Here is a 20,077-nt window from a genome sequence, read left to right as displayed (position 1 = left end):
ACCAGGGGGCTGGGCACTCGGGCACAGCTTCACATAATCATATTTCGCTGCCGGCCTGGCGTGGCGGCGTGGCGCACTGGTCCGTGAGCGCGGTTGCCTGTTGGTGCAGCAAGGGGCGCACGGCAGCCTCGCAGCCTGGCTAGGCCTGGCAGCCTGGCGGCCTGGCAGGACTGCACACAATGGGACGAAGGCGGACATGGTGGAAGGCGTTTGAAGCGGGCGGCTTGGGCTGATGGCGTACGTACGCCGTGTGGGCTGGGCGGCAACCGGCAAGGGCGAAACGGGTTCAAGCAGGGCAGGATTCACCGTCAGGCATGCAAAGTCACTCGTGTACGCACGCCTCAGAAAGCTCCGAGCAGGGTTGCGCGCCGTCGTAGAAGCGGCTGTGTCGGGGGGTGATGCGTGGGGACATGCCCACGAGGACGTTACACAACATGCAAAGGCTACAACTCCCTGATATGGGTACATGGTAATTGTAGTAATACATGCATGCAGGTGCGACGGGCTACTGCGGGGCGCAGCTCGCGCAACACGCAAGTGCACGTGCACCCTGGCAATCCTGTTTCACCTTATCAAATTTGTATCAAATTGTGAGAATGCATGCTTTTTGCACAGCTGGGTTGCAAGCGGAATGACGCAAAATAAGGGATATGGAAGGGCGCGATCAAAGACTGTCTACTACTGGAAATCGGACCAAAGCATTCGGAACACATTGCTTGGTGCTTCAAAGCTTGCTTATCTTGACCCAACGAAGATCGCACTTTTTGCGGTCCACGTCAAGCAAAGTTCCTCCAACAGCTTGAACGGCGGGTTCGTCGGGGGTTGCGTTGGCGTATGTCTGAACCTAGCTAGCTTTGTCACACTGGCAGCGAGACGCGTCCGCTCGTCGAACCAGCGAGCGAGTCGCTCTCCAAGTCCCGTTTCGCGCTAGCCTGGCCCCTCGCGGGCCCGGCTTTGAACTTGTGACTCGCGTCTGAGTCAGCTTGTAGTCGGCGGCGATGCAGTCGACACTTCCACGGGCGCTGCCGAGGGCTCCTGCAACGCGATGCCGCGCGCCTCAGCGGCGTTCCGCGCTTCTCGTGGTTCGTGCGAACTCCAGTGAGTCGAACCGTTCATTTGCGTAACCTTGACAAAATTTCTTTCCTTACACAGCGGTAACGCAGCAAAGGCTGGGGGCGGCGAAGGGTTGCGAGGGGTGGTCGGCCTGCTGCGTTAGACGTGAACGGGGCTGTTGCGTTCGTTTCCCGCCGCCCTCAACAGACAAGTCTCACTACCAGGTCCTGGGCGTGAACTCGAAAGCGAGCCAGGATGAGATCCGGGCGGCGTTCCGGAGGCTGGCGAAGGAGATGCACCCAGACGTGTCGACATCGGTGAGACATGTCGCGGGCTTGAGCGTGCAAACTCGGCCGTTCAGTCAGCATGCATCGATACTCTAAGAACATGCCCGGCGCGTGTTCCCAAGCCCGTTGCCCTACGACCCCATCACTCTTCTTTCTCTGGCTGCCGCCACAACCCCCTTTCCGCCCGTTCGCCCAGAGCTTCTTAACGCGTGCCCTCGCCGCCGAACCCGCGCCACACCACAGAGCAACAGCGAGGAGGAGTTCATGCGGGTCAAGCAGGCCTACGACACACTGGCTGACGCGGGCGCACGGGCACAGTACGACCTGGCCCTGAACAAGCAGGTAGCTGCTTTAGAAGGGGAACGAGCGAGGGGGCGTTGGGTTGGGTTGGGTTGGGTTGGGTTTTGTCGCATCGTGTCTTGAGGACGCCGTGCGCAATGGGGCAACGGAACCTGCCAGGGTGGGGCTGGACAGGCAGCGAACAGGTTGCGGCAGCCCTGATTATGGGTGTCGCGGTGACGGGACCCGTGTGTAATCTGTGCGCACGGCCGCTGACACACACACGATTTGCGTAACCGCCTGCAGCGTTCGCGGCAAGCCGCGCCGGCCAGCCCAGACTGGAGTCGCCGCCACCACTACTCGTCCTCGCACCACGGCACCTCCTCCGGCGGCGCGGCGCGGACTGCGGCGGGCGGCGCCGGCGGCAGCGTGCGGCGGGGGCCGTCCACGTCCGCAGACCGCTGGGCCGGGTGCGTGTGTGGGGCTTTGGGTTTGGGGTTTGGAATTTGGGGTTGGGGGTTGGGGGTCGGGGCGGCGGCGTTAGTAGCGTCCACAGCTGCATGCTGGGAACCAGGTGCGGTGGGCAGCCTAGGGATGGTACTTGGCAGCGAGGCGAGGGGGGCTGCATGTCGCCCATGCTCTTTGCTTCGCACCATACATATAAACGTCATCTCATGTTTCTCGCATACATACACGCACGCATGCACAGGGTCTACAGCGCGCCATCCGCGGCCTCCTCGGGTGCGGACGACTGGCCCGCCGGCGCCGACGACTGGAAGCCCTCCAGCAGCGGCCGCAGCCCTTCAACGCCCTCGGGCCGCGCGGCCACCGCCGCCCGCAGCCACAGCACCAGCGGCCAGCGCGGCTGGTACAGCCAGCAGTCCGCCGCAGCCGGCCCCGCTACAGCCGCCGGCGCCGGCTCTGCTACAGCCGCCGCCGCCGGCGGCGACGACTGGGGCAGCTGGGCTGCGGCGGCTCGCACCAGCACCAGCGCCGCCGCCGCCGAGGCGGCGCGTGCGGCTCAAAAGGCTCGGGAGGCGGCTGCCGCCGCCGCCGCCGGGCCCGCATCCGGCGACGATTGGAGCACGAGCTACGCGCGTGTCGCTACAGCCGCCGGCGGCACCGCGGCCGCCGCCACCAGCTCCTATGACGACTGGTCTCAGGCCAACAGCGCCCTGTCCTCCGGCGATGACCTGGAGTGGTTTTCAGACGTTGTGACCAAGCCGGCGGCAGCCTCGGCGGCGCCGCCGGCAAGCGCGACCGCCGCGGCGGCAGCGGCGCCGAAGGCGGCTCCGCCGAAGCCGCCACCGCAACGCTCTCCGGCAACCGCCAGCGGCGATGACTTTGACCTATTCATGGATGTGGTGGTGGGGCCGGACGGCAGCGTCGACGTCAGGGAGCGGCCGCGGCCCGAGGCGGCCAAGGTGGCGGCAGTGCCGCCCCCGCCGCCGCCGCAGACGCCGACCTGGGGTGACGACTTCGCGCTGTTTGCTGCCGTGGCCTCCGGCGGCCCTGCCGCTGCCCCCAGCACCAAGCCCTCCTCCTCCACCGCCGCACCTGCGGCGCCGCAGACGCCGCAGACGCGGCCGGCGGCTGACGGCGCCGCCGACGGCGCCGATGGCGCCACTGCGGGGCGGACGGGCAGCAGCTTCTGGGACTCTGCGCCCACCATCACGGGCGGCTCCTACGCCTCCGCGGACCGCAGCGGTGTCTCCTTTGGCGGCGCCCGCTCCGTGTGGGCAGACAGCCTGCCGCCCACGGGTGCCGGTGCTGCTGGTGCTGCTGGTGCTGCTGGCGCCCCTGGTGCTGCTAGCGCCGCACGCACAGCTGCAGTGGAGCAGCCGCAACCGCAGCCGGCGAAGGCGAAAGAGGAGCCGCCCGTTCGGCCTTCAGCGGCGGCGCCGGCCCCTGCAGAGGCTGCGCCTGCTCCTACCACCAGAAGCGGTGGCGGCAGCAGGCGCATCGTCAGCAGCACCAGCGGCAGCAGCGCAAACACGCAGGCGCAGGAGGAGGCTGCGGCAGCAGCCATGGCCGCGGCCGCCGCCGCAGCGGCCGCCGCCGCCGAGGCCGCCGCTGCGGCGGCGGACCTCCGGCGGAGGCTGGCGGAGGCGCAGGCTGCAGCGCGGCAGGCGGAGGAGGAGGCGGCGGCCCGCCTGGCGGCGGCTACTGCACGTCTGGCGGAGGCGGAGGCGCTGCTGGCTTCGGCGGAGGTGGAGGCACCGCAGCCGCAGTCCGGTCAGCCGCTGCAGCCCGAGTCGGAGGTGGTGCCGGAGGGGGTGGCGCAGCAGGAGCAGGAGCAGCAGCAGGTAGAGCGGCTCGCAGCCATGGCCCAAACCGCTCTGGAGCAAGTGCAACAGCAGGAGCAGGAGCAGCAGCAACAGCAGCAACAGCAGGGGCTGGAGGAACTGCAACAGCTGCAGCAGCAGCAGCAGCAGCAGGAGGAGGTTGATGTGGTGTATGTGGCGGAGAACGCGTCCCAATACACCACCACGGCCGCCGCAACCGTGGCTGCGCCCGCGCCTGCCCCTGCCGCGCCGCTCTTCACCCGCTCCTCCCTCTCCTCGACCTCGACCTCGACCTCGTCGCCTTCCTCGTCCCCGCCACCCTTCACGCGGCTGTCTCGCGGCCTAGCGGCGGCGTTGGGCGACGATGACGCGTCAGGGGCAGTCAGCAGCGCCGCCGTCCTTGCTGCTGGCGGCGGCGGCGGCGGCGGCAGCTGGCGGCGCATGGACGAGGCGGCGATGGCGGCTGCCGTTGCGGCGGCGGAGCAGGCGATGGCTGGGTCGCTGCCCATGGGCGGCGACGGCGCCGCTGACTCGGACGCACCGACGCCGCTGAAGGCCCTCCAGCGCGCGGCGGCGGAGGCGCAGGGCCAGCGGGTGCCGTCGGAGGCGGAGGCGGCGGAGGCGGCGGGGCGGCAGCAGCAGCAGCAGCAGCAGCAGCAGCAGGCGCAGCAGGCGCAGGGTGGCCAGGGGCTGCCGTCGGAGCGGGAGGTGTCACTCGCGGGGCTGTCATTCAGCAGTGACGTGTTTGATGAGGAGGGCTGGCGCCGTAGCATCAGCCCCATCAAGTCTGCGGGCATATACTTTGGCGGCGAGGGAAGCAACCCCAACGGCGCCGGCGCGGGCGCCGGCAGCATCTTTGCCAACCCGCCCCCAGGCCAGCAGCCCGCCGGCGCGCCACCAGCGGCTCCGCAGCCACCCAAGAAGGCCGGCAGTATTTTCGCCAACCCGCCGCCGGCGCAGCCGAAGCAGCAGCCGCGGCGTCGGTCGTGAAGCAGGTAGCGAACAGGGCATGTGAAACAAACATGGAGAGACACGGAAACACAAACGATACGGTGGGCGTGGATGCCTTGCACAGCGCGAGCCCACTTCGGATTGAATTGGAGAGATTTTCCGCCGTGTTTTGGGGGGCGGCGATGCAAAACACATGCACCTCTCGCAACAGAATTTGTGAGCAGTACAAGTAAGTATCGGTCGCCGGGCTCGCAAACACAATGCTCATGCGGCCTTGAAATGATGTCGACGCCGGAGCTGTACGAAGAATGCGGTTGTAAGTGGTAGTCGTGGTCGGGACGATGGGCGGCAGGCCGGGGAGAATGCAGTCTTGACGGGCAGGTTAGGTAAGGGAATGGAGGATATTGGGATGTTGGCCGGGCATCAGGAGGGCAGGAAGTTTAGGAACGCTGCCTGTGGCGGGGGCGCTGTGAAGGACTTAGGCACCGTAGGCTTTGCGGTAGAACAGACAAGGCGGCCGGGCCAGGGAGGCGCGCGTGCGAGCAAAGGGATGGTGGGGGTGGGGGTAGTAGCGGGGAGGGCTCCACGCGTGTGTTGCGGTGTGATGGGCTGGCGATGTGCAGTAGTGGGCCCATGCGATGGCCTCCTAACGCTGGATAGTTAACATGCTGTGGACTGATGGGATTGATGATGACACAGCTGTTACACAAACATGGTGTGGAATAAAGCAGATGTGCGGGTGGCCGTCGACTCCAGATGCTCGTAGAGATTGGCAGACGACGTGCTGCTGCTGGTGTCCGTTCGGGCATGCGTGGGTAGTGCTCAGTGAACTTGTTGGATTGAACTATATCGCGAACGGAGACTGCTTGGATCACTTGGGTGTGAGGATGGGTTCAGCGAGGAGGAAGCCGGAGACTGGCACTCCATCTGTGACACGTCACGACCAAGCTTCACATCCATGCCTTACCCCGGCTCTCATCCCCGGGGAGAATGTCACTAATGCCAGGGCGTGCCGCAAAGTGCACAGTGATGATGTAATACTGCACATGATAACATGTCAAACAGGAAACAGAACGTGTTGCCCTCGGACCTTAACCGTTCCAACCGCTACCGGCCGCTCAGAACTTTCTGCTAGCGGTCGCCGCAGCAGCCTCGGTTGACTAGTTCAATTTCAAAATGCGCCATTGCATGAAGTAGGGAGCGGCCCACAAGCGCGCTGGAGATAGACACCATCTAGACGCAGAACCTCCTACTCCATCTCGCAGGCCCCATTTCGATGGGCTCGGCTGTTCAGCATGCTTGGTGAATTTAATAAAACGACAAGCTGAGCGTAACCCCAGCAACGCCTTGGAAACGCATGAACTGGGCTCGCTGCGAGCCCTTGCTCGCACGCTGTCAACCCAGCAGACCGCAAACGAAGATGTGGCATGCATATGTATGAATAAGAATCTCGCTGCAGCACAGATCTCAGCACACGCTCACCGCGACCAAACACGAGCGCCAGTCATTTGCGCCTGAACTTTTGGTCGGCGCGAGCGCCGCTACATTAAGGACCTGACTGTATAGCAGATGGCGGCGATGTGGTCGCAAAAGGGCCTCGCGGCGGGACTGCATGCGAAGCGGCAGCGTGACATCTTCGTGCCCAGCGTTCATCGCAATGTCGCTTGCGCTGCCTTCAGTGAGTCGAAGAGCGCAAACTGAGTCAGGGGTTACGGTATGGAGGGAGGTGCCTTGCACCCGTTGTGGGTGGGCAACTTGTCGGCGTGGCAGTGACGGGGCGGGCGGTCCTACTTTTTGGGGGGGCTGTGTTTGGGCGGGCAGGGGGAGCCTGCAGTGCCTTGCGTCCACGCGCCACCAGGCGCCGGGAAGGTGACGCACCACCTGCAGCCCAACCAAGATGCTGACACACAGTAACGGCTGCGGCAACACCAGGATATAGGCCGCACTGCTCGTGCATCCTTCCCCTTCCCCTACCCCCCTCCCATGGCCCTCAGCTCCTTGCCTCCCTCCCTCCCTGCACACACACAATCTTTCAACTTCTCAACCAACCAACCACCCACTCAACCAACCAACCAACTAACCAACTGACCCACCAACCAACTAACCAGGGACGCACTACGACGTGCTGCGGGTGCACCCACGCGCCAGCCAGGACGAGATCCGTGCCGCGTTCCGCAAGCTCGCCAAGACGCTGCACCCGGACGTGTCCGCATCGGTGAGCTAAATGCTGGGGAGGAGACGTAGCAGCCTAAGGATGTGTGCGTGTGTTTTGCAGGGGTGGTGGCTGTTGGCGGCCGTGCGGCTGTTGTGGTCCCGGTGTGGTCATAGTTCCCCGATCCCTCACGCTCCTCGCCCCTCCTCTCCCCTCTCCCCCCCTCCCGCAGTACGACAGTGAGGAGGAGTTCATGCGGGTCAAGGAGGCGTACGACACACTGGCTGACGCGGGCTCACGGGCACAGTACGACAGGGAGCTGCACCAGGTGTGTGTGTTCTGGGGGTGGGGGTTGGGGGGATGGGGGAGGGAGGAAGGGGTTTATGGGGGGCCGTGGGGTAGGGGTAGGGGCATGGGGGCTTGGCGGGTGCATGCGCCGCCGGGACGCTGCGTGGGACCAAAAGGCCTCCAGGACTGCAGGACTGCAGGACTGCAGAACAGACGTGGACGCCGCCCTCCTTCCGGCCGTTCGGGGTGCCAACCCACGGTCACGTGTTAAAATGACACGCCCCACACAGCACTTCCTTACCGCTACCAACTACGGTATCCTGTCCGCGCCCCGCACACAGATGGGCCGCCCGCAGCCCACCGCCCAGCCCAAGCCGCCGCACACCCCCGGCCAGTCGGTGCTGGGTCGCCGAATGGGCCGCGCGCGCCCCGGCAGCAGCGGCGCCACGCGCGCCCACCACCAGCACCAGCGCCCGGTGACCAGCGGCCGCGGCCGCACCGTGCGCAACTTCAGCCCGCCCGGCAGCCCCAGGTGCGTGTGTGTGTGTGTGTTTGTGTGTGTGTGTGTGTGTGTGTGTGTGTGTGTGTGTGTGTGTGTGTTTGTGTGTGTGTGTGCTCCCCTCCCAGCCCCGCCTGTGCGCGTTATGTGTGTAGGTCCGGGGGTTCGGGAAATGGCGCGTGAGGCCGCCTGTACCCGCGGCAGCACCGGCCTACTGGACAAAATGGCTGCAGCATGTGTCGTTATCGAACGGTCACCTACATTTGCCTTGTGGTTCTTGCCTACCTTCGGCTCCTCTCAAGCCAACAACTCCTTTTCTGTTTGTCGCGCGCCCCCACACACATCACACCCACAGCGCCTCATTCGACGAGGACTCATGGCTGTCACCGCCGCCGCCCAGCCCCCCGCCCACCACGCCGGTTGGAGCCACCAGCATGAGGGCGGCTGCAGCAGCCTCGGCAGCAGCAGCAGCTGGCGCCGCGGCCGGCGCTACAGCCGGCGGCAGTAGCAGCAGCAGCGGCGGGGCCGCGGGCACCAGTTTCGGGGAGCGGGCGGGCAGCAGCAGCAGTGGGCGGTTCGTGTCGTTCGGGGAGGATGCGCGGGCGTCCGTGTGGGAGTCGGCACCGTCCGTGTCAGCCTCGTCGTACTTTGGAGCTGAGCCACGTGGCAACGGCAGCTACTACTGGGACAATGTTGCTACAGCCGCCGCCGCGGCAGCGGCGGCTGCTACAGCCGGCAGCGGCAGCGAGGACGAGATGGAGGCGGTGCTGCGCGGCGCGGGCGGGGAGGCGGCGGGTGGGGAGGCGTGGGGTGCGCCCGCCACCGAAGCTGCTACTGCTGCTGCTGCTGCCGCCAGCGGCGGGGCTACCGGCGGTACTGCCGGTGCTGCTGCCGAGTACGCGGATGCGCCCGCCTACACCGCCCAGCCGCAGTACACAGCGGATGTCGGTGTGGTGGGCTCCTCGTTCGCGTCCGATAACCAGTCAGGATTCTGGGGCAGCGGCAGCAGCAGCAGCTGGGCAGGTGCCGCCGCGGCTGCTACTGCCGAGTCGGAGTCCGCAGCCGGCGTGTCGTTCGGCGGCGGCGGCGCTACTGCATGGGACGATGTGCCGTCCACTCCGCCGCCGCCAGCCACGCCGCCGCCGCCGCCGCCGCCGCGGCCCGTCAACCCCTGGTCATCCTACATGTCCGCGTTCAGCATGCCAGCCACAGATGTGGGCAGTGTCGGCAGTAGCTTTAGTAGCGAGTACGCGGCTGCTAGCGCCGCCTACTCTGGCTCGTCCGAGCCCGCGGCAGCAGCACCGGAGCCGCCGCTCGAGGTCAGCGAGCCCGCGAGCGATAGCCCAGCAGGAGAAGTAGCAGCAGCAGCGGGCATAGCTGCTACTGCCGCGGAGACGGCGCCGGCGCCGGCGCCCGCTGCTGCTACAGCCACGGGCAAGGAGGCGGCTGTAGCAATGGCACGGGCCACGGCGGCGCAAGCTTCCGCCGCCGCCGCCGCCAGCGCGGCAGAGGCTGCGGCGGCGGCGCTGGCCACTGCATCTAGCTCCGCGGCGGCGGCGCTGGCGGCGGCGACGGAGGCGGCCACGGCGGCGGCGGGCGCGATGGCCGAAGCGGCGGAGATGCGCCAGCGGTTGGCGGAGGCGGAGGTCCGTGCGGCGGCGGCGGAGATGAAGGCGGCGGCGGCGGAGGCGCGTGTGGAGGCGGCGGAGGCGCGGGCGGCGGCGGAGCAGGCGCGCGCGAGCGCCGCCGAGTCCAAGGCCGCGGTGGCGGAGGGCCGCGCGGCGGCAGCGGAGGAGGCCGTGGCGGCGGTGGGGCGGAAGGCCACGCTCGCGGAGTCGCGCGTCGCGGCGGCGGTGGAGCGGGCGGCGGCGGCGGAGGCGAAGGCTGTGGCGGCGGAGGGCAAGGCGTCGGAGCTACGCTCGCGGCTGCAGGCGGTGGGCGCGGAGCTGGCGGAGGCGCGGGCGGCGGAGGCGAGGTCACGTGCCGCGGAGGAGGCGGAGGCGCGCGCGGCGACGGAGGCAGAGGCGGCGGCGGCCCTGGTGGAACAGCGGGCGGCGGCGGCGGCGGCGGAGCTGGCCGCGGTGAGTGCGCGGGCGGCGGCGGCGGAGAGCCGCGCAAGCGCAGCGGAGAAGCGAGTGGGCGAGATGCGGATGCAACTGGCGGAGGCGGCGGCGCAGATGGCAGAGATGCAACAGGCTGCCGCACCGGCGGCGCCGCCGCGGCCACGGCCGCCACGGCCATCGGCACGGCCGCCCGCCTCCCCCGCCTCCCCCGCCACGCCCGCCACGGCACCTGGAGCGACTTCAACTTCCCCACCGCCGCCCACTACGGCCGCCGCCGCCGCCACCGCCGCCACCGCCGCCGCCGCCGCCGCCGCCGCCACCCGGCAGCCCGATGTGGACAGCGGTGCTACCGGGCGGCCAGGCGTGAAGCAGGGGCCGACCGCAGCGGCTGCACAGACGGTAGCAGCAGCACGGAGCGACGGGAGCAGTAGCAGCACCAGCACCAGGGGCGCCAGCGACAGCAGTAGCAACGGCAGTAGCAACGGCAGTGGTAGCGGCAGTAGCAACGGCAGCGGCGCTCGTGCTGGCCATGCGCATGGCAGTGGCAGCGTCGCCACCCGCAGTCAGCGGTTCGAGAAGGCGGCTGCTGCAGCGACGGCGGCGGCGGCGGCGGCACAGGGCGCCCCACAGGCCCGACCCGAAACGGCGGCGGCCGGCGCCAGTGGTGGTGGTGGTGCGGCGGCGGCCTCGGTGGCGGCGGAGGCGGCGCAGGTGGCGGAGGTGATGGCGCGCATGGCGGAGGCGCACACCCTGTTTGGAGGCGGCAGTAGCAGCAGCGGCCCGAGCAGTAGCACGGCCACCAGCACGACGACAGACGGCAGTAGCAGCAGCAGCCCGGACGCAGTCACGCCGGCACAGGCTGTAGCAGCACCAGCGCCAGCAGAGGTAGCGGCGCCGCCACCGCCGCCAGTGGCGCAGCAGCAGCAGGTTCCGGAGCCGGCGCCGGCGCCTGAGGAGGAGGAGCAGGTGGAGGTGTTCAGCAGCATCAGCGGCTCGTGGGACGACAGTGCGGACGTGGGCGACTGGGTGGGCGACTGGGGCTGGGACTCCTCCGGAGCCGACGACGACGACGGCGAGCGGGTGGCAGCGCTGGCGCGAGTGGAGGCGGCGCTGGCGGCGGCGGCGGCGGCCGCGGCGGCGGCGGCTGCGGCGGAGCAGCAGCAGCCGCAGGAGCAGAGGCTTGCAGTGGACGCCGCCGCAGAGGACCTGGTGGCGGCAGTGGGAGCAGGTGACGGCGCCACAGACGCCGACCCCCCGGCTGGCGCAGCAGCCGCATCACGGGATGACGAGGCGCAGCAGCAGCAGCAACAGCTACAGCCTGAGCTACAACCGGTGCGGGCGGGCATGGCTACAGCCTCCTCGTCTGGTGAGGCAGGAGCGGCCGGCATCTCCTTCCACGGGCCAGGTGCGCCAGCCAGCAGCACCGGCAGTAGCACGAATGGCGGTAGCACCACTGGCAGTAGCAGCGGGGGTGCGGTGTCATCTGGCACGGGCCGGGGCCGCAGCGGCAGCCCCATCCAGTCCGCCGGCGTCTACTACACCTCAAGCTATGAGGGGCTGCTGCGGAGCGACTCGCCAAGCGGCAGTAGCAGCAACGGGGGCAGCAGCGGCAGCAGTAGCAGTGGCAGCGGCAGCGGCAGCAGCACCGCTGCCCGTGCGACGGCTTCCAGTTCGAACGCTGGGCCCGCTGGCGCCGCTGCGAGGCAGCACCCGGGTCCATCCGGGAGCAGTGGCAGTAGCAGCAGCACCGGCGGCGGCAGTAGCAGCATCTTCTCGCGGCCGCATGGCGGCGCCGCGCAGCCCCGGCGCACGCTGCGTGTACGGCACGACCCCGCCGCGAGGCGCAGGGCCGTGAGCATTTTCGCGGCAAAGGCAATGACTGGCGGGGCTCAGGCGCCGCTGCGGTTCGCGCTTGGGCCGCGCGGGGGCGGCAGCAGCGGGGCTGGGGGCAGCGCCGGCGCCGGGCCCAACGCGGGTGCTTGAGTGGCGGTCTCGTGGTGCGCGTGGTAAGCACGCGCCGTGCCGTGCGTGCCATGCCAGCCAGCCGGCCACCGGGATCTGGTTGCCTGCTTTCGTATGGGTCAGACAGCGGCTCCCGATGTACCATATCCGCATGGACGGACGCTGGGCGCGTGTCCAACGGGGCCGCAGAGTTTTGGTGTTAACACGTGCAGTGTGGGTGGGAGGGTAGGTAAATTCGGAGGTTGCGGCACAAGCGACGCTGAGCCATTGGTCACGTGTCTAGCCATTTTGGGATTTAAAGGTTGGCTCAAACCCCCGCGTGCGTCGCCGGGCGCGCCTGCGGCACACGCAGCTGTATTTGTAGCGTGCTTTGTGTTTGTTGCAAGATACTCGATGTGTGGATCGTCGCCAACGAGTTAAGCAGCCGCGGATTTGCCCGCATCGTGATCAAGGGCTGCCGTGCAATTTTGTGATTTCGCATGGTCTAATGTCGTTGTTATTGTTCATACCCATGTGCTGCGAATGCAGGCAGTCATAAGAGGCAGACAAGCAGGTAAGGCTGGCGGGTTGCGGTGAAACGCTCTTAGATGTGGATTCAAGGATGGGTAGGCGGCGCGGGGGTCCAGAGGCGGAGATGAGCGTTGATAACCTCAGCAAGGGGCTGCGGTAGGTGTCGCGGATGCAGACGCAAGCGCTTGTGTGCGCCTGCCGAAGAGATTGTGCGTTGTTTCTGCAGAGATCTTGCCAGCAGCAAATTGGCTTGCCCTGCAGACAGTAGGCGTGAAGCGTGAAAGATGAATAGGCTGCATGGCAAGGGGCAGGACGGCGGGCAAAGCCGCAAAAGGAAGTGAGAGGCAGGTGAGGAGCAGGGGCCGAGGCGTCAAGCACCACGTGCACAAGGTGTCCGGTGTTGTCAGTCATCAGTTGTGTGTTTCTCCGCACGGACTGCACCCCGATGTAACAGCGGGGACAAGAACAGCTGAGCCCCGTCAGCGTCATGGGTGTGCGCTGGGACAGTGTTAAGGCAGGTTGCTGATGGCCCGAGGGTGCAGCCCCAGCAGATGGCAAACAGTTTGCAACGGCAGGGCAGGAGTGCGCGGCTGGTCGAACGCCGGAGTTACTGTACCGACAAGCTGCTGGCTGGCTGGAAGTTTGCTGACGCGCATTCGGCCGTCATTCCGTCAGCGTCATGGGCATACGTCTATGGCTGCTCAAATGTGCAGAATCTTAGAAGGCCCCAGCGCTGCGCTGCCGACATGGGCTGTAGACCTCCTGCTAGGAGGCTTGGGAACAGCATTCAGCAGTGGCTGGCGCGCGCATACCGCACACACTTGTCATGCACGCGGACACACACGAGACGGAGAGCTGAGAGCTGCAGCCAGTGCCACGTCTGCCGTAGCGGCCTCTAAGACCGCGCCGGCACTGATTACCGTACCGTCGTCGTTGACACGGCACTCGTACATGCCGGGGCACCTTTTATGTGCGGCAGTTACGTAAAGAACAGTGCTTTCTCCAATATACTCAAGGCCCAAGTTGAGGCCTTGTCCAGAGCTCTCCGGAACCTGTGCTGAACCTTCTCCACGCAGCACGGACGCAGGGCGCATGCATTGCAAACAGGCCTAACTTCTACCGCTTGCACAAACAACGCATTGCGGAAACGCTGCTGTTGGAAACGCCGATCCATTGCATAATGGGCCGAGTCACACCAAAATCAGTTTGCGCCAGCGCTGGCCACCTTAAATAGAGTTCAAAAAATCAACACGCATTAATTAATCATGCACCGAGTAATCTCCTGCGAGTAGCCGAGGGGCGAAGCGATTTCAGCCAGTGTACATCGCGGAGCCGACACCCTATTTTCATTAGCATAAGATGACTATCCTAATAAACATCGAGGATTGTCGCGCGCAGCATATACAAAACGTCTAGGGCACTGCTGTGGGCCAGCTTCCCGCTTTACCCGCTGCAGCTCTCCGAAATGCCTCACACATGGCTCCAATTGGCGTGTGTATGTGTATTGGTTTACCAAACATCAAGCGTGGCAGGGTCGACAGCGATTGTACGCAGCGGCGCCGAGCTCGCTCAGGCACTTGCAAACCAAGGCGTGGATGCAGCCCTGGTAGATGTCGAGCACCTTACGATATCCAACGAAGACTATACTGCATACAGCAGCCAGCTGCCGATACCTGTCGCTCGCAACTTCAGTATCCTGGGCGCATGGCAAGCGCGCGTTGGGCGCTATCCATACGTCGACTTTGCGTACACGCGCAATAAGGTGCGGATAGGTGCAGCGAGGCCTTGTGTGCCTAGGCATGGGAGTCTACGGTTTTGGGCCCCCTCACTCTTGCCCGCTCTTGCTGCAGGTTCGGCTGGCTCCAGGTGTGACGCTGGGGATCTACCACATCCTGGTCCGCCGCTCCCGCAGCGACCCGTCGTGGCGGGTGAGTGCCGTGCAAAGGTCTAGCATTCTTGCCCTGCCCGATGGTTCCTGTTGCACGCACGCGCTCCTAGCCCAGTTGACTGCGGCAATCAAGGACTGCTGCGGATTCCCTTCTCACGGGCGGCGGGCGGGAGCTTGAGCTCATTTGGGTCACGCGCAGCTAGCGGTAACGTGCGCAAGCATAGCTGCCGTGGAGTCACACGCATAAAGGTCATACCTTTGTTCTGCGTGTATGGCCCTGCGCCCGCCGGCCACTTCACGTAGGGCCCCGGTCTGGACCTAATCACGGACGACAGCGGGCGGGACCCAACCAACCCCGCCGCCTTTGCAATAGTGGACATCGCAGAAGGCATCAATCTGCAGGGTGCGTGCTGTCATGCCTGTGCGTGCTTGCGTCTGCACGCACGCATGGGTTGCTGAGGTCACTGGCACGCCGTGGATGCTGGATGCATGCATGACACGAACTTCGAACCCTTACTTCCTGCCACCAGCACGCACATCCATATGCATGCGGCCCCTGCACTGTGCCCCTCGCTCCACACACACACACACACACACACACACACGCACACGCACACACACACACACTGTCTTTGCGCAACGTTTTCCTTGTGCTCTTTAACACACACACACACACACACACACACACACACACACACACACACGCAGAGATCTGCCTGCCGCCCGCCTACGTGCCGCTGTCCATCGGGGGCCTTCCATGGCCCAAGGAGCTCCCGACGGCCAAGCAGACGGGTGACTCGTTCAACACCACCGTGCCGCTGCACCCCAACTGCACTACCCGCACTGCTGGCAACGGCAGCAGTGACACGAACAGCGACGTCGACCTGCCGTACGAGCAGCAGTGCATCCTGTCGGGCGGCTTGTACACGAACATCGGGCTGTACTGTTATTCAATTGATGCATTTGGTAATCAGGTCAAAACCGGTTACCTCTCGCTGATAAGGAACTCCGAATTCCAGGTAGGTGTGCATGGCGGCATTCCAGACGGGGCGGTGTTGCGCGCGGGAGTAGTGCCTGGCGCTGCGTCACTGTGTGTCACAATGTGTGACGTCACGGCGGTGTGATGCGTGATTGCGTGCCGCTCTGTCCGTCCCTACGCCGCTGAGGCTTTCCACTGCACGGCCGCAGACGCGGTCAGGTCTTGTGCCAGCCGACTGCCGACATAGCCCAAACGCGCGTGTTGTTTTGTCTGTGCCCTGCAGTGCTATGACAAGATGACGGTGGAGTGCATCGGCTCCCAAGGCGGAATCGTGGGCTGTTACAACTACATGACCAAGGTGGTGGGAAACGGCAGCACCAGCCAGCAGCAGCCTCCAGCAGCCACGCCGCTGGCCAACAGCAGCAGTGGCACGGCTCCGTCTGCTGCTGGTGACAGCAGCGGCTCTTCCGGCAGCGGCGGCACCACGCCCTCGATTGTGGGGGCCGTCGTGGGCGGCGTCGTGGGGGGTGAGTACTTATGTGTATTTGTATGCTTGTTTGGATTTCGGTCGGCAGCCTTTGATGGGAATGCCCAATGTGGTGATGGCTCTGCATGCATTGCTGTCCGTGCATTGCAGGCCTGGTGCTGGCAGCCGTTGTGGCTGTGGCGGCAGTTTGGCTGCATCGCCGCCGCCGCCGGGCCCAACCAGGCGCTGCTGCAGCCGGCGACAGCGATGACGCAGACAAGGCAGCAGGGGGCGGGGCCGGCGGTGTGGCCGCCGCTGCGGTTGTGTTGCGCCTAGACCACGGTGACACCGGCGGCAGCGGGACGGCGGCGTTGCTTGAGTCAGCAGCAGAGGCTGCTTCACTGGTGCCTGTGACGGCCCTGACGCCCCTGAACGCCGACATCCCTCTCAACATCACCACCACAACAATAAACCTGGCGCTCGTGTCAGGGGGTGCGCCGGGCTCTAGCAGCGTCGCCGGAAGCGAGCGCGTTGCCTCACGGCGGCGGCCGGGCGGGCAGAGTGACAGCGCGGGCAGCAGTGACCTCTGCACTCACGCCGCCGCGACGCCTGATGATGTGCTGGGCCACGAGCAGCAGCAGCCAGCGCCGGCGCAGCCGCACGTGACGCTGCTGCTTGGGCAGGTGATTGGCAAGGGCTCGTTTGGCAAGGTGGTTGAGGGCATATACGCCGGGCGGCGGGTGGCGGTGAAGCTCATTGACACAGGGCTGCTGCTGCCGGCGGCGGCGGCGGCGGCGCAGCTTGGCAAAGGCCAGCCGCCGTCACAGCCGGCCGCCGCCTGGGCCTATGTGTCTCGGGGTGATGACGACCCCACTGCGGCGGATGTCGCGGCGGTGGCGGCGGCGGCGGCGGCGGCGGCAACAGGCAACAGGCACGGCGATGAGAGCGACGGGGGCAGCAGCATCCGCATCCCTAGAACAGGAGCAGCAGCAGCAGAAGGAGGCGGAGGAGGAGAAGGAGGGCGTGCAGGGAGGAGGTGCGGGGACTGGTCATTGCAATCGGGAGGAGGGGCAGGCAGGGGCGGCGGTGGGCATGGTCAAGGCGGTCTTGCCTGAGGGTGGCGGCGGGGCACAGCACCCGCGGGCGGCGCTACCGCTGCAGCCGCACATTGGCGCCGCCAGCACCGCCGGCAGCACGGAGGCGGAGGTGCAGCAGGGCCTCATCGCCGCGCTGGGTCAGGAGGTGGAGGTGCTGGCACGTGTGCGGCACCACAACATCGTGCAGCTGCTGGCAGCCAACCTCAGGTGCGGGCGGCGGGCGGGTGCGGCAGTGGGGGCGGGAAGTGCGGGTGGGTAGTGGCTCTTGGCTCGATGTACTATGCTGTGGAGTCCGACCCAGATGAAGTTCGGCCAACCTCCGCTGCTACCCGCGCACAGGCCCCCGCACGTGTGCTTGGTAATGGAGCGGATGGACACGTCACTAGACCGGCTGCTGTACAAGGACCCGGACCGGCCGCTGCCGCTGTCGCTGGTGCGTGTGCGTCCGCTCACAGTTGGGCGGGCGGGCGGATGTCTGCGGCGGGCGGGCGGGCATGTGCACGCTTACGCGCGCATGCGCTTGGTTGCTCCCTCATGCAAACTACTAGTTGGTTGCACGCTGCTACTTGTCCGCATGCAGGCTCTGCGCATCGCGCTGCAGGTGGCGCGGGCGCTGCATTACCTGCACCCCACCATCCTCCACAGGGACCTCAAGGTAAGGCGGTCGGGCGTGTGGCCTGGATAGCGTGGCCTGCGTTACTGCGGCCATGCTATGACATGCTGTTTGCATGTATATGTTGAGGTGTCATGGCTTTGCTTGATCCGCCGGACACGCGCATACCGCCGTGCAGCGGTCGCTGTCGAGGCGCAACGGTGTTGGGTGGAGCATGGGCATCACCCAGCAGCGCCGTTCACTCACTCTCCTCGCAACACACCCCTCTCTGCCTGGTGCCTGCCTGCCCCAACCCCCAGCCCGCCAACGTGCTCATCTCGCACGCGGACGACGGCGATGAGTGCCTGGTCGTGGCCAAGCTGGCGGACTTTGGGCTGTCACGACTTCGGAGCACGGTGCTGGTCACTTGCAACCCGGAAGTGGGCACGGTAAGTGCGTGAAACACCAATGTGAACGTACTGCCGATGTAGCAGTGCGCTGAATGCTTGCGATTGCAGTGTGCTAGTGTGAACATGATCCCTGCTTGACAGCTCATGCTTACGTGACGCTTTGCTGCCGCAGGGCCCCTACATGGCGCCCGAGTGCTTCGGCCTAGGGAACAGCACCATCATGGACCGAGCGGTGAGTTGTACCTTGAGAGTTCGGGTGCGGCGGCAGCAGCAGCATAGAGCAGTAAACGGTAGTCACCAAGGAACAAGCATGCCGGGGGCGGCCCGCGGCGTTGCTGGCCTTGGTACGGGCGAGCTGCAGGTAGAGCAAAGGGCTTGCCCACGGGGCTTGCCCACGGAGCTTGCCCACGGGACTTGCCCATGGAGCTTGCCCCTGTCCCCCCAGCGATGGCCGATGTCAGGGTCAGCCCCCGCCCCTTCTCCAAGCCCCCTGCTGCCGCCTACCCGCCACACTCCAAACCACAAATGTACACCCACACATGCTTCCGTTTATCTCAAAGCACGCCGACACGCAAACCCCACTCGCAGGACTGCTATTCGTTTGGCGTGCTTCTGTGGGAGCTTATCGCGAGGCGGCGGCCTTGGGAGGGCCTTTCCGTGTTCGCCGTGGCGGTTCGCGTGGCGGTGCACGGCGAGCGGCTCCCGCTGGCGCCGCTGGAGCAGGCGGGCGCGCCCTCCAAGATAGTGCGGCTGGTGTGGCAGTGCTTCGACGCGGATCCGTGGCGGCGGCCGGCGGCAGCGGAGATTGTCAAGAGCATCCTGCTGGTGCAGGAGGAGCTGAGGATGCGCAGCGAGGCTGGGCTGGCCGAGATGCTGGGCCTCAGCGGGACGGCCTCTGTTTAGCTGCGACAAGTAGATTAATATGATTGTTGCTGACGCCAGATTTATCTATGTGCGCTGAATGCACACAGCATTGGGTTCTGGTTGGGCAGGTTCTACGGAGAAGGGGAAGGAGGGCTGACCTCTCTGGGTGTACAGATAGAAGGGTTGACATGACTATGCTAGGCGATAGGCCGATTGGCCAGTATTCGTCCTTTCCTTGCAGGGCTGCACGACAACAGCTCATCACCAGGGCTGCTGCTTCGAGGTGTTTGGGTGATGCATGTGTCGGCATGTGACGGCACGGCTTGCATGCGGCGCACTGGATGCATGCATGCGTGACTGCATGACGAAGTTGCTGGCGAGCACAGCATGCATGGCACGGTGTGTGGCAGCATGAATTGCTGTTTGATTTGTTGCCTGCTGTGCTTGTGCTTGGCAGCGGGACGTGGCTGGACGCATGGTGGACCGTGCCTGTACGAACCGGCCCCGGCTATGCCCGGGAGATGAGGCAGACGCTTGCGGCCTCAGACCAGAGACGTGGCGTGGGCGCAGCACACGTTGCCCTTGGGAGGGAAGCCCGCTTCCATGTCCACATGATCTTGGGAGTTTCCCTGGAGGTAGAGCTGTGAAGGGCGCGCACATGGGCGAATATCCAACCATGGGAATAATAATGGTTTCATCACGTGCACGCACTTGAGATTGGCAAGGTGCGGCTCAAGGTGCAGCTTCATTGACGTGTCCGGGGCTCTTGGGCGCATTTTCACAAGCTGCCTCTTATGTTGCCTACTTAGATTGCAATGGCAATATGGCATTGTTTGCAACTCTACGGGAAGTTCAATACAACGATGCAAACATTACGACGACAGGGAAGGGGGCCCCGCTCTATCCCTGACCTGCACGGGCTATGCACTGGCCCAAACCGTTGCTATGCATCAGCATCCAACCTAAAATGGCTGTGACGGCGTGGTTGCTCATTTGCATCTTTACACTGCTGTGCTGAGGACAACGTGCTGCATGTCAGCGGGCGGCAGCAGCAGTAGTGCTGAGCTGTGGTTGGTTGATCAGGCCCGCAGTCATGACTCATCATGCACGGTGATGATGCCTGGGGCAGTAAAGGCAGTAAAGGCACGCATGCGGACGTTCAGAGGTATCAACTGGACTCACGTCGGGACAGATGTCTGTAGCTGTTGTTGTGTAGGCCACAGGGGGACAACATACATGGAACTAGCGTGATGATGGTGACGACGTGTTGTTGCATAAAAGCTTTACGCGCTCTATTTCTTTATCTATCTGGAGGGGAAACCAGTTTACATCTTGCCTTTATCTACATTTATATGATCAAGCGCCATGTGTCGCGTGGGCATGGCAGAGCCAGCCTGTCACCGGCATCTGTCAGCCGGGGATGGGGTTGTGCTACACAGTAGTGCTGTGAAT

The 20,077-nt window shown here is 65.4% G+C and overlaps 3 protein-coding genes across 4 annotated transcripts in view; all 3 read left to right on the top strand.

Annotated features, from left to right (window-relative positions):
• The first annotated feature begins 602 nt into the window (after positions 1-602).
• Positions 603-5,905, top strand: CHLRE_16g694450v5 (uncharacterized protein). Its single transcript, XM_043071784.1, has 5 exons — positions 603-1,098; positions 1,261-1,370; positions 1,584-1,682; positions 1,926-2,089; positions 2,329-5,905. Exons 1-5 carry the CDS (start codon positions 999-1,001, stop codon positions 4,892-4,894), a joined length of 3,039 nt encoding a protein of 1,012 aa, XP_042915293.1. The 5' UTR covers positions 603-998; the 3' UTR covers positions 4,895-5,905.
• Positions 5,906-5,952: 47 nt separating this feature from the next.
• Positions 5,953-12,792, top strand: CHLRE_16g694500v5 (uncharacterized protein). 2 transcript variants are annotated; one of them, XM_043071786.1, is made up of 6 exons: positions 5,953-6,533; positions 6,964-7,070; positions 7,240-7,335; positions 7,637-7,827; positions 8,150-11,863; positions 12,348-12,792. In XM_043071786.1, the coding sequence occupies exons 1-5, from the start codon at positions 6,425-6,427 to the stop codon at positions 11,838-11,840; spliced, it is 4,194 nt and encodes a 1,397-aa protein (XP_042915291.1). In that variant the 5' UTR covers positions 5,953-6,424; the 3' UTR covers positions 11,841-11,863; positions 12,348-12,792. The 2 variants fall into 2 exon arrangements, with proteins under 2 accessions (XP_042915291.1, XP_042915292.1); XM_043071785.1 differs by having other exon boundaries at positions 8,150-12,792.
• Positions 12,793-13,362: 570 nt separating this feature from the next.
• The window catches only part of CHLRE_16g694550v5 (uncharacterized protein), a 7,529-nt gene continuing 814 nt past the window's right edge, over positions 13,363-20,077 (top strand). Inside the window, exons 1-12 of the mRNA XM_043071787.1 lie at positions 13,363-14,091; positions 14,180-14,257; positions 14,521-14,620; positions 14,926-15,236; positions 15,480-15,723; positions 15,834-16,398; positions 16,463-16,966; positions 17,099-17,192; positions 17,340-17,414; positions 17,672-17,800; positions 17,934-17,993; positions 18,350-20,077. The exon at positions 18,350-20,077 is cut by the window's right edge and continues 814 nt beyond it. Coding sequence (XP_042915290.1) covers positions 13,795-14,091; positions 14,180-14,257; positions 14,521-14,620; positions 14,926-15,236; positions 15,480-15,723; positions 15,834-16,398; positions 16,463-16,966; positions 17,099-17,192; positions 17,340-17,414; positions 17,672-17,800; positions 17,934-17,993; positions 18,350-18,664 — 2,772 coding nt within the window. The 5' untranslated portion in view covers positions 13,363-13,794 and the 3' untranslated portion in view covers positions 18,665-20,077. The remainder of the gene's footprint in view (positions 14,092-14,179; positions 14,258-14,520; positions 14,621-14,925; positions 15,237-15,479; positions 15,724-15,833; positions 16,399-16,462; positions 16,967-17,098; positions 17,193-17,339; positions 17,415-17,671; positions 17,801-17,933; positions 17,994-18,349) is intronic.

The sequence above is a fragment of the Chlamydomonas reinhardtii genome, chromosome 16, assembly GCF_000002595.2.
Source record: "Chlamydomonas reinhardtii strain CC-503 cw92 mt+ chromosome 16, whole genome shotgun sequence".
NCBI lineage: Eukaryota > Viridiplantae > Chlorophyta > Chlorophyceae > Chlamydomonadales > Chlamydomonadaceae > Chlamydomonas > Chlamydomonas reinhardtii.
This window is presented reverse-complemented; position numbering and strand designations above follow the sequence as displayed.